Genomic DNA, 12974 nt, shown 5'->3' with positions numbered 1-12974 from the left:
CTTCTTTAATTGAAACTATTCTTTCACCTTCATTTGTCTTTCATGATCTTGATATTTTTCAAGAGTACAGACAATTACTTTGCAAAATTTCCTCAATTTTGTTTTTTATAATGTTTATTCATGATTTGATTTAGATAATGCATTGGCAGAAATAACACAGAAGTGGTATTGTGTCCTTCTCACTCCATCATATCAGGAGGCACCTGATACTCATTTTATTCATTATTGGAGATACTAACTTTGATAAGTTGGTTAGATCATACTATCTTACCAGTGTGATCCACCATAGAATTACTATTAATTATTTGTGATGAATAAATAATTTATAAGGGAATATTTGGGGGCCATGCAAATGCTCTTTACTCACAAAATTTGTACCCATTTTTAGCATCCATTGATGATTCTTGACTGAATCAATTACTACTATGGTATTTTCAAAATAATGATTTTCTAAATCCATATCCTTTCTACATACATTCCTTGGCATATTACATAAGAAATAACTTCTTTCAACACCATTTATTAATTTAGTAGACCCCAAAATTTTTATTTAATTCAAAAGGTTATAATCCATTGATCTCATTTTTAAATGTGATGCTCAAATGTTCCAGATTTGGCTATTGGGAACTCACTGAAACAGGCTCTTATGAACTCTTGACATGCCTATTATTCTTTCAATGTCTTTTTACTTTCTGGGACAAGATGTTCCAGAATCATCTTTTACTTTATCTTCCTCAGCATTGGAATCAATTATTTCTATAAGGAGCCCTGATTCCTTATTGTGGCAAATGGTTTCTGGAAACTAACATCTGGACACTAAATGTGCTCATTTTGCTACTGTAGTGCCATTGGGTCTAGGCTTGGTGGGGCTAGGAAATCTCTATTTCTGTTTCTGATCTAAGAGTTAATATTGGTACTCCCAAATCCAGTCTAACACCAGAAAGTTCATTTTAATCTTTACCCTTTCTGTATTTGTAAGTCCTTTCTCCAAGAGAATCCTGGCTTACATTATCCTCATTATTTTACTTTACTTGCCCAGGCGTAGATTCATAGAAAGCAGTTTCAGAATTGCTAACCCTACCACTGTGAAAACACACCTACTAACCAGTGTCAGTGGTCAATATTTGGTAAAAGATCTTTGTCTTTAGACTGAGGGTAAAAGTCAAAACTCTACATTCAAAAGTAGTTATTTTTTTCCTTCAGTATGATTATGTTATTCATTTGAAATATAGTTAGGCTCATTTGTTTCTGTTTATATTCTATTTTAGATTTCTTTGCCCTCTGTCATTGTTAATTTAATTTCATCATAATCATCATCACCTTGTCTGAGTATGTAAAGCATTCACATAGTTCCAAAACCCAAATTACACACAAGCTGTGATCAGAGGAGTGTTACTTCCCCTTCTTCACCCACCCACTTTGTTAATGTGCTCTCATTAGTTTTAGGTTCAGCATTCCTCAGTTTACTTTTGTAAATGTAAATAAATACATTTATATTATGAAAGTGTTGGCCTGAAGGGCAGGCATCTAATTTCACACATACATCTAGTGCTGGGAACACTCCCTGGGGATGGAAACTCATGATGCCAGTGTTATCTTCACATTCTCCCTCTGCTGTGCTCCAGAGCACCAGTATCTCCAGGAAGGGAGCTATTACACACATCCAGTGCCCTAATCTTTGTGACAGCCATGCAGAGGATGCCTCTTGCCTGCTTGACTCTGGAAGCCAGGAGAGCTTGGCTTGGTCCCATGGGATTGCAGTAATTGGTGTCGCCCAGAGAGGAGCCCATACCCCTGTCTGGCACCCTGGTTTTTGAAGCTGCAGCCAGTGGATACCCCTACATTGTCTCACTCAGTGGCCAATGAGGCTTACACTTGTGGGTCCTCCAAGACTATAACCATCAGAGAAAGAGTAATTGGACAGCTAGCACCCCCAGGGCACAGCCAGAGGCAACAGAACCCAGAGTTATGTCTGTGGCTAAAGGGGCAGGCTTCTAATTAAATACATGTCTAGGGGCTGTCTGTAACCCTTTTCAGAGATGTAGGAGGGTGGGTGCTGTTTTCAGCTTTCCCCCTACCTCTCCAGAGTACTAGTGTCTCCTTGGGGCATTTTATGTGCATCTGATGCCCTGGTTTTAATGTCTGGTGCCCTAGATTTTGCAACTGCTGCCCAGGGGACACCCCTTCATTGTCTGGCTCTGGTGGCCAGGGGAACTTGCATTCTGGGTCCCATGGGACTGCAATTGGAGAGGTGGTTCTTGCCAGACTGCCATCCCCAGGGCATTGTGCAGACAGCAGACTGAGGCACATTCCCCCAGTCTTCCTGTGAAGGAGCTTTGGCCCAAGGGGAGGCTTCAGGTTTGGCACACATTTAGTGGCCTACAGAGCTGCCCTCAAGGAACATTGGCTGTGGTTGCCATCCTGGTGCTCTCCCTCTGCCTTGCCCCAGGTTGCTGGTATTTGCCAGGAAAGAGCTTATTTCCTCTTCTTTCTTATGTAAGAGTAACATACTGTATATGCTCTTTTGCACTTTGCTTATTTTGATTGACAGAATCACATCTTCTTTAGTTTTTATTTACAGCCACATAGTATACCACTGTGTGAATATACCATAGTTTATTTAACCAATTTTTATGTATATTTTTTTCCCACAAGTTTAAAATTGTAAGTAGTGGTGTACCTTGTTCATCGTATTTTTGTATTCTTGATGATGCATCTTCAAGGCAAATTCTTAGATGTGAGTCAGAAGGCAAACTCACAGTTTTGTTAGCTATTGTCAAATTATCTTCCTGTAAAGATGGTGGACATTCCCATTCGCAATGTACATGTGTCTCTTTTTTTCATGGCCGTGTCAATACAATGTGCTGTCAAACTTTGTGTTTTTACCAAATCTCATCATGGAGAAATGTATTTTAGCACAGTTTTAATTTGCAGTTATAGTTTCTCTTAGTAAGACTGAAGTTGTCCATCTTTCATATGTTTAACAGTCATTTAAAAATCTTTATTTATAAACTGTTTGTGACATTTGCTAATTTTTCTATTGGGTTTTTTATCCTTACCCCCTCAATTTTAGAGTTCTTTATGTATTAGGGATGGATATTAGCCCTTTGTCTATGATGCCTGCTAATCATACTTATTTTAAAATCTCTCTGAGTCTGTGGGACTATTTTTATTGTCTTTCTTCAAAAATAATTCTTTCAGGTTTTGGTCATTTGTTCCTCTTTCATGGTAGGCCTAGTAGTTTTTAATTAAAGGCCAGACTTTATGTATAAAGAGTTGAGAGGCTCTGGATGGTGGTATTTTTCTCCAGAGATGATTTAATTTTCTGCTGGCTGACAGATGATGTTTGGTAGTTAACCTCGATCAAAGTTGGCCAGTTTCAAGATTTGCCCTCCCTCTAACGGAATAGCCCTTCTTGGGTTGAAACTGAGAATCTGGTGTCTTTGCCCTCTTCTGTGGCAGTCCTGAAAGCTAGTTTTTGTGTCCTCAGCACAGTGAGACTCCTATTTTTCTCCCTAGATGTTTACGTAGTGTGTAGCAGTTGCTTTCTGCTAGTTTCTCTGCCCTAACAGAGCCTGTGCAGCATAAGAGTCAGCAAACACCTTGAGGGGAGTTTGTATGACCGTGATTGCCTCTTGGCAGCTCACTCTTCTCTGGGATGTTGGCCTTTCAATTTGTGTCTCCTTTTCCAACACAGCAAGACCACATCAAGCTCTAGGTTGCTGCAATCTCTCAGCTTTTATTCCCCACTCGGTGCATGGTGAGTTGGCAGATCCATTGATGAGAAACAGCAGTGGCAAATGCAAGGCTCACTTCAGCGTTACCCTATCCCCAGGGCTGCAGCCCATAAAGTCCTGCCACCTTGATTATTTCCTCATACCTTCAAATAGCTCTCCTTTTACATTTTATGTAGCTTTTATAGTTCTCAGAAAGGTTATTCAGATACTAGTTATTCCATCATAGCTAGTAGCAGCAGTCATCTTTCCACTTAGTACATTTCATTAAATTTATATGGAAATGAGAGAACACAGTCAAATTGACAAAGCGTTTTAAAATTGACAAGGAAATTGGCCTGCTCATACATTACTGGGGAGGGTATAAATTGGTACCATCTTTCTGCAGGGTGTTAATTTATATCAAAATCCTTAGCAATTCATTTGCCCTTTGACTCAGCAATTCTGCTTCTAGGTGTTTATCCTAAGAAAATAGTCATGATGTGTGTGAAGACTTACAAAGATCCCAATCCCAGTCAACAAAATTGGAATCAAAATCCTAAATATACAATAATAGACAATTTAATAAATTGTAGTGCTTTAATACAATGGAATATTATGGAATTCAACATACCAAATGATGTAAAATAATCTTTAAACATAATGATCTATTGTTAAATGAGAAATTATGAAACAACATATGCAGTATGGTCCAATTTAAGAATGTATATAAAGATGTATAAACATAAGACTGGAATAATGCACATAGCTGGCATTGTTAGGTAATGGGTTTTTTTTCTTCTGTGTTTATGAATATCTTAAAAATTTTCTTTTTTTGGAAAGTTACTTTTCTAAGAGAAAATTAATACACTTAAAAAACCCTTCTATATTTTTGCCCTATGTTACAGATTCCATCAGACCAAAATACTTGAAAGTACTTGTGCAATAGAAGGCCTCCACACAAATATACTTTAAATTCTCACTAGTGAGATTCAAACAAAGGCTCCATTTGTTTCTCTCGGTGTGACAAAACCTTTTTAGTAAGGAGTCCTTTAAAACTGTAGGTGGATAGTGACAATTACCTGGATTATAATGAAAGATTTATTGCTTAGAAAAAAAAATCTAATCTCCTTTTGAAAGCAGTGGCCAAAATTTAATACAGTTGCTTTTGTAAAACTAAAATCCAGATTTCTGAAAACCATCCTTGTCTTTCTTCGCTTTTTTTCTTGAAGGTACTCTCCAAGTAATCATAGCAGTCACCACTATGACCTCTTGGGTTTTGAGGCTGCTTCCTGGGGGTGTCCGTTCCTTGGCTACGTCATCAAAGAATCAGAAAGTTGAGGACTGTCATCGGTACCGTGAGGCCTATGGGTACTTCTTGCCCATCCAGACGAGGTGGCAGGACAATGACCAGTACGGCCATGTGAATAATACCGTGTACTACAGCTACTTCGACACTATTATCAACCAGTACCTGATCAGGTAGGCTTGAGTCCTGCAGCCCCACACCCTCACCCCTCTGTGCTCCTGGTTGGCAGTTCAGCGGGGCATTCTGGGGAGAGATTCCTGCCGTTTTCTTCTGCCGCTGCACCCTTTTTATTGAGCTAACAAAGTCAGGTTATTCCAGAGAAAAACAGAAGGACCAACATGTACGTGAGGAAAGTGTTGCCCTGCTGCTCCTGGGGTCTCAGGCATTTGTATATCTTGGTCCTTTGCACTAAATTGTCAGCGAATGTGCAGGAAACTCGAATCACCACCAACAAATTGCATCATACTCATCCTGTGCAACTTGGGCAGAGAGTAACATCAGCCCTCCAGGCCTTCCTGTGAGAACAGTGGCCCCCCCCACAATAGGCACTAGAGGGGCAGAAGAGAGTACAGATGTAAGGGTATTATTACAGCTTCTGCACGCAGTGCTGACATGATTGTCATCTGACAGGTGTGTTTGCAAGATTGGTTAGTGTATTTGGGTAATATAATTCTCTATATGAAAGATTGTGCCATATAGATGAATCTTAGCAAGTTCTAGCACCATCTTGCATTAGCTGGGCAGTTTTGATCAAATTATTTAAACTTATTGAGTCTTCTGTAAAAATAACACATGTATTGAGGGCTTTCTCTGTGTCTAGCACAGTGAAGCATTTTACACAGATTTTTTAAAAAATTGAGGGTATACAAGAATGGACTAACAGTTACCAAAGGGAAAGGGACTGGGAAGGATGGGTGGGAAGGGAGGGATAAGGGGGGGGGAAAGGAAAGAAAGGGGGCATTACAATTAGCATGTATAATGTGGGGAGAGGCACGGGGAGGGCTGTGCAACACAGAGAAGACAAGTAGTGAATCTATAGCATCTTACTATGCTGATGGACAGTGACTGTAATGGAGGTTGTCGGGGGGAACCTAGTAAACATAATGTTCCTCATGTAATTGTAGATAAATGATACCAAAATTAAAAAAAAAATCTAAAAAAAAATTGAGGGTGTAATTGATATATTAACATTAATTAGTTTCAGGTGTATAATGTAATGATTTGATATTTGTATATGCTGTGAAATGATCACCACAGTAAGTCTAATTACTGTCCCTCACAAAGTTATAAACAATTTTTTTGTGATGAGAACTCTTAAGATGAACTCTTAGGGCAACTTTCAAAATGCACCACATACAATATTATTGACTGTAGTGACTATGGTGTACATTGTGTCCCTGTGACTTGTTTATTTTATAACTGGAAGTTTTTACTCCATTTTGCCTACTCCCCGGCTGCCCTCCCTGCAGTGATCACCATTCTGTTCTCTGTATCTATGAGGTTTCTTTTGTTGTTTGTTCATCTGTTTTGATTTTTAGATTCCACATAAGTGAGATTGTACAGTATTTGTCTTTCTGTCTGACTTAATTTTATTAAGCATAATGCCCTCAAGGTCCATCCATGTTGTTACAAATGGCAAGATTTCATTCCTTTTTATGGCTGAGTAGTATTCCATTGGATATGTACATGCACCACATCTTTAGCCATTCATCTATTGATAGATACTTAGGTTGTTTCCATATCTTTTGGCTGTTGTAAATAATGCTTCAGTGAAGGTAGGGTTGCATATATTTTTTTGAATTAGTGTTTTCATTTTCTTCATGTAAATACCCAGAATGGAACTGCTAGATCATATAGTAGTGCTATTTTTAATTTTTTGAGGAACCTCCATACCATTTTCCACAGTGGCTGTATCAGTTTACATTCCCACCAACAGTGCCTGAGGGTTCCCTTTTCTCCACATCCCCACTAGCACTTAGTGTTTTCTGAGGTGACCTCGTGGTTTTGAATTAGATGACCCTGATTATTAGTGATGTTCAACATCTTTTCACATGCCTGTGGGTTATCTGTATGTCTTCTTTGGAAAATGTCTATCCAGATCCCTTGTCCATATTTTATTCAGATTTCTTTTACTATTGATATATGGGTCTTTATATATTTTTGATATTAACCCCTTATCAGATATATGATTTGCAAATATTTTCTCTTATTTTGTAGGTTGTCTTTTCATTTTGTTGGTGCTTTCCTTTGCTGTGAGGAAGTTTTTAGTTTGCCATGGTCCTGATTATTTAGTTTTGCTTTTGTTGCCTCTGCTTTTGGAGTCAAATCTAAAAAATCATTGCCAAAAGCAATGTCAGGGAGCTTACTGCCTATGTTTTCTTCTAGGAGTTTTGTGGTTTCAGGTCTTACATTCAAACCTTTAATCCATTTTGAGTTATTTTTTGTGTGTAATGTAAGATAGTCTTGCTTCATTCTTCTGTATATGGCTGTCCAATTTGCCTAACACCATTTATTAAACAGACTATCCTTTCACCATTGTATATTATTGCCTCCTTTGTCATGAGTTAATTGATGATAAATGCACAGGTTTATTTTCTGAGCTCTCTCTCTTCTAGTCCATTGATTTATGTGTCTGTTTTTATGCCATTAGCTTACTATATGGTTACTATAGCTTTGTAATATAGTTTGAAATCAAGAGTGTGATGTCTCCAGTTTTGTTCTTCTTTCTCAAGATAATTTTTGTTATTCAAGATCTTTTGTAGTTCCTTATAAATTTTAGGATTGTCTGTTGTGTATCTGTGAAAAATGCTATTGGGATTTTGATAGAGATTGCATTGAATCCATAGATTGAATTAGGTAATATGGACATTTCAATGATATACTCCTTCCAATCCATTAGCACAGAATATCTCTCCATTTATTTTTGTCTTCTTTAATTTATTTCATCATTATTTTATAGTTTTCAGTATACATGTGTTTTACCTCCTTGGTTTAATTTATTCCCTAAGTATTTTATCCTTCTGTATGCAATTGTGAATGGGATTTTTTTAAATTTCTCTTTTTGATACTTTGTTGTTAGTGTATAGAAATGTAATAAATTTTTGTATGTTGATTTAATACCCCACAATTTTACTAAATTCATTTATTCTAACAGTTTTTTGGTGGAGTCCTTAAGGTTTTCCATATATAAATGATGTTATCTGCAAATAGTCACAGTTTTGCTTCTTCCTCTTCAATTTGGGTGGCTTTTATATTTTTTGCTTGCCTAGTAGCTCTGGCTAGGCCTTCCAATATTATGTTGAATAAAAGTGACAAGAGTGGACATCCTTGTCTTGTTCTTGATCTTAGAGGAAAAGTTTTCAGCTTTTCACCATTGGGTGTTATGTTAACTGTGGGCTTGCCATATATAGTTTTTATTATGTTGGGTGTGTTCTCCTCTATACCCACTCTGTCGAAAGCTTTTATCATAAATAGATGTTGAATTTGTCAAATACTTTTTCTGCATCTATGGAGATGATCTTGTCATTTTTGTCCTTCATTTTGTATCATATTCATTGATTAGCAGATGTTGAACCATCCTTGTATCCCTGGAATAAATTCCGCTTGACTGAGGTGTATGATCCTTTTAATGTGTTGTTGAATTCAGTCTGCTAATGTTTTGTTGAGGATTTTTGCATTTATGTTCATCATGGATATTGGCATGTAATTTTTTTGCATGTGTGTGGTATTCTTGTCTGTTTTTGTATTCTTTGTCTGCTGGCCTCATAAAATGGAATTGGAAGCATTCCCTTCTCTTCCATTTTTTGAAGAGTTTGAGAAAGATAGGTATTAAATTTTTAAATGTTTGTTAGAATTCACCTGTGAAGACACCTGGTCCTAGAATTTTGTTTGTTTGTGAAGTTTTTGATTACTGACTTGATTTCCTTACTAGTAATTGATCTATTCAGATTTTCTATATCTTTATGGTTCAGTCCTGGAACTGTGCCAAAGGGAGGGATTTCAGCCAGCATCTAGTTTCAGGCTGATTGGAAGCCAGATCCTCAGGCAGCAGCTTTTAAAGTTTGCAAATATATACAGTTCTGTGGGACCACAAGTGTAAACCCTGCTGATCTCCAGATCATGCATTCTGGAGGTGTCCCCTGTATGACAGTTGTAAAACTTGGGGCTTCAGATGAGTGTATAAGCTCTTTCTGGGAGGTACTGGTGAGCTGTCATGAGGTCAAGGGGAAGCACAAAGGTGGTGTCCCCAGACAACATTCCCATAGTCACTAGATGTATGGCAAACTTGAAGTCTGCCCCTCATACTAAAGCTCCAGGACAAGTAAATGGGCTTTTTCCCCAGAATGTCTGGGGCTGTGTTTTAGTCTGCCATCTGTGAAGTGCGCTGGGGTGGTAGCCTGCCAAGAAATGTTTCTCTGATTGTTACAGTCCTATGGGACCCAGGAACACAAGCCCCTCTGGCCAGCAGAGCCTGGTGATGTAGGAGCCTCCTGTGTGTACTGCACTGATTTGCTGGCTTTAGTAGGGCAGCAGGAGAGTGCAGGGCCAAGGAACACCCCATCTGTGCTGTCAAAGGTACAGGGAGGATGCAAAAATGACGCCCACCTGTGCCTCCATCCATGGAGAGAGTCCCATCAGGCCCCTGATCCTCTGGAAGATGCTTTAAGATGAGCTAGGTGCTTACAACTACTGCTTTTTCTCTAGTCTGCTGGGAGAGTGAGTGTGCACATGCACCCTTTAAGAGAATTATCTCCCTACAATCCTTTGGGTCTCCAAGATGTGAGCCCCTTTGGTTTTCAAAGCCAGGCATTTGGGATCTCATTTCTCTGTTGTACGTCCCAAGGGTTGGGGAACCTGGTATGGGGCACAAACCCCCTTCACTCCTCGGGCAGAAGATCTGGATTTAGGTCCCAAGGATTGGGGCACATGGTGTGGGGCACAAACCCTCTTCACTCCTCAGGGAGAAGAGCTGGATTTAGGTCCCAGGGGTTGGAGTACCTGGTGTGGGGCACAAACTCCCTTCACTCCTTAGGCAGAAGATACAGATTTGTGATAATCCTCTTGTTTGTTAGTAGCTGTGCTAGGGATGGATTTTGGCAAGACCACATCTCGGCCTTTCCTACCTGTCTCCATATGGCCCTTTTACTGTTTGTTGTAAAGGTGCTGATCAGCTTCTGTTCGAGTGTTTTTCAGAGGAAGTTATTCCATATGTAGCTACAGAGTCAGTGTGTCTGTGGGAGGAGATTAGTTAAGGATTTTCCTGTGTTGCCATCTCGGACTGCCCCTATATAGACGTTCTTATTTAATCTCCAGTACAGCTTGAAGAGAAAGCAACAGATTGTCAGTGCAGTGCTTGATACTGACAGTCCTTCTTGCCTGTACCCTTTTGGGATACACCGACAACTGTCAGCAGCAGCATTTGTTTGCCTAACAAGTTCTTTGGTCACCAAAGCCCTTTCTGCAGGCAGGCCAGAAGTCTGAGAAATTAATGCCCCCTAGAAGCAACCTTCAGTCACTGACCGATGGGAGTTGGTGTATGAATACCCTGGCTTCCTTACCTCTCAGATGAGACAGCTCTGAGCTCTATGCTTTACACAGGCTCCCAGGCTTCCCTAGTGGGATTAAGCTTCAATTTCCAGATTGGTAGCTTTTAAAAAAATTTGAGTTAAAATTTATATAACATAGAATCTATGATTTTAACCATTTCAGAATGTAGGAATTCAGTGATTTTTAGTATATTCACTGGAAGGTCCAGTCTGGTCAAGCTGAAGTAATTCATCTCAGCCTGGCTTGCACACTCACCTCCCTCCACCTGGCTTTCTAAGGCTGGGCAGCACTACATAGGCACCACACATCCATGGGATAATCATTGAGCAACATCCTCATCTAGGACTATAACTATTAATTACAGAACATTCCCATCTTCCCGAATGAGGAACCCCGTACGTGTCAGAAGTTACTCTCAATTCCCCTCTCCTCCCTTCCCTTGGCTATCACAAATCTACTTTCTGTCTCTGGAGATTTGCCAATTCTGGACATTTCATAAAAACGGAATCATACAGTATCTGGTCTTTTGTGTCTGGCTTCTTTCACTCAGCATGATGTTTGCAAGGTTGAACCATGTTGTAGCATGTATCAGTACTTAATTCCTTTTTATAGCTGGATAATATTCCATTCTGTTTATTCATTCACCTTTTGATGGACATTTGGGTTGTTTCCACTTTGGGGCTATTATGAATATTGTTACTATGAATATTTATGTACAAGTTTTTTATGGGCATGGTTTCAGTTCTTTTGGGTGTATACCTAGAATGGAATTGCGGGATCATATAGTAACTCTATGTTTAACTTGCTGAGGAATTGCAAAACTGTTTTCCACAATGGTTTTTGCTATTTATATTTTCACTAGCAATGTATGAGGGTTTCAGTTTCTCTAGATTCCTCATCAACACTTGTTATTATCTAGCTTTTTGATTATAGCCATTTTGGTTAATGTAAAGTGGTAACTTATTTTTGTTTTGATTTGCATTTCCCTAATGACTAATGATGTTAAGCATTTTTTTCATGTGCTTTCTGGCCTTTGGTGTATCTCCTTTGGAAATATATTCAGATCCTTTTCCACATTTTTCAGTTGCGTTATTTGTATTTTTATTGTTAGGTTATAAGAGTTCTTTACATATCTGAATATTATACCCTTATCATAACAAATACTTTCCCCCATTCTCTCTGTCTTTTCACTTTTTTGCTGATGTCCTTGACACACAGAAGTTTTAACTTTGATGACTGAGTGGTAACTTTTTAAGTAACAAACAATGTATTGGCTACTTTTCCTTCTCTCCTTTCCTCACTTATGTACGACACTTAATCTATACCAAGTGCCTTTTAGTTCTCACATTGCGGATTTGTTATGTTAGGAAGTCTCTTCTTTCTTCAGGAGGCTATGTAGAGAATAACTTGCACTGTTTCTTTCCTGGGTACTGTGTGGTCTAAGTCTTCACACTAATTTTACTTTGTGTGCACCTGTCAATAATTCCTCTAAAAGTAGCTTGCGCTTGCTTACCTATGAATAATAAACTGTTTTTCTCAGCACTCATTTTAGCTTTTAGGAGAATGAGTGCTTTATACCTTGAAATCCACAGCAGGAGGTAAAAGTATTTGAGGCTATTTGTAATTTCACATCATTTTTCCCATAGGGAAACTTCACAGTGAATTTTTCAACTTGCTCTAGGGCTACTCACTCTTTTTCAGGAAGGGTCCAGCATTGTAACTTCTTTAGGTTAATCCTAATCTTAATGCAGTTGAGACCTAATGGTGTGTCTTATTTAATTCAAGATGCCATAACAGAATACCATAAACTGGGTGGCTTAAACAACCAGAATTTATTCCTCACAGCTGCGGAGGCTGTGGAGTCCAGATCAGGGTACCAGCATGGTCAAATGAGGTCCCTCTTTCTGGTTTGCAGTCAGCTGCCTGCTGGTTATACCATCAAATGACTGACAGAGCAAGCTGTATTCTTTCTGTTCTTTTAAGGACATTAATTCCCATCATGGGAACTCCAGCTCACCTAAGTCTAATTTTCTCCTAAAGGCTCCATCTCTTAATTATCATCCCATTGGAGGTTATGGTTTCATATTTTAAACACAGACGTGCAGTCCATAGCATGGCTTCTGTGGTTTTTGATGTCTCTCATTTGTGAATGGGGCATCTGAAAATAGGATGTGCAGAAAATGACAACTGTGAGTCCTTCATCCACTGAATGTGTCTGTGTGGTCCCAATTTGCTTTAAATTGTTTCACCCGAGGTCTGCTTCTGCCAGTTTTGGGGGTAGGGATGAGGGTTGGCAGCATGTAAGGAAGAATTCCTGCCAGAATAGTGTCTTGTGTCATGTAGCAGTCCCCACATTTACTCCAAAATTGTGAAAATACCCTGTCCAGGGACTTCAGTCACACACA

The 12974-nt window shown here is 39.0% G+C and overlaps 1 protein-coding gene across 1 annotated transcript in view; it reads left to right on the top strand.

Moving 5' to 3' along the window:
* Nucleotides 1–12974, top strand: part of LOC118915649 (uncharacterized) — a 169730-nt gene that overhangs the window by 77765 nt on the left and 78991 nt on the right. The window contains exon 2 of the mRNA XM_036891689.2: nucleotides 4946–5195. Coding sequence (XP_036747584.2) covers nucleotides 4978–5195 — 218 coding nt within the window. The 5' untranslated portion in view covers nucleotides 4946–4977. The remainder of the gene's footprint in view (nucleotides 1–4945; nucleotides 5196–12974) is intronic.

The sequence above is a fragment of the Manis pentadactyla genome, chromosome 9 (assembly GCF_030020395.1).
Source record: "Manis pentadactyla isolate mManPen7 chromosome 9, mManPen7.hap1, whole genome shotgun sequence".
Lineage (NCBI taxonomy): Eukaryota > Metazoa > Chordata > Mammalia > Pholidota > Manidae > Manis > Manis pentadactyla.
Note: the sequence above shows the minus strand (reverse complement) of the source record. Positions and strands in the feature narration are given on the sequence as shown.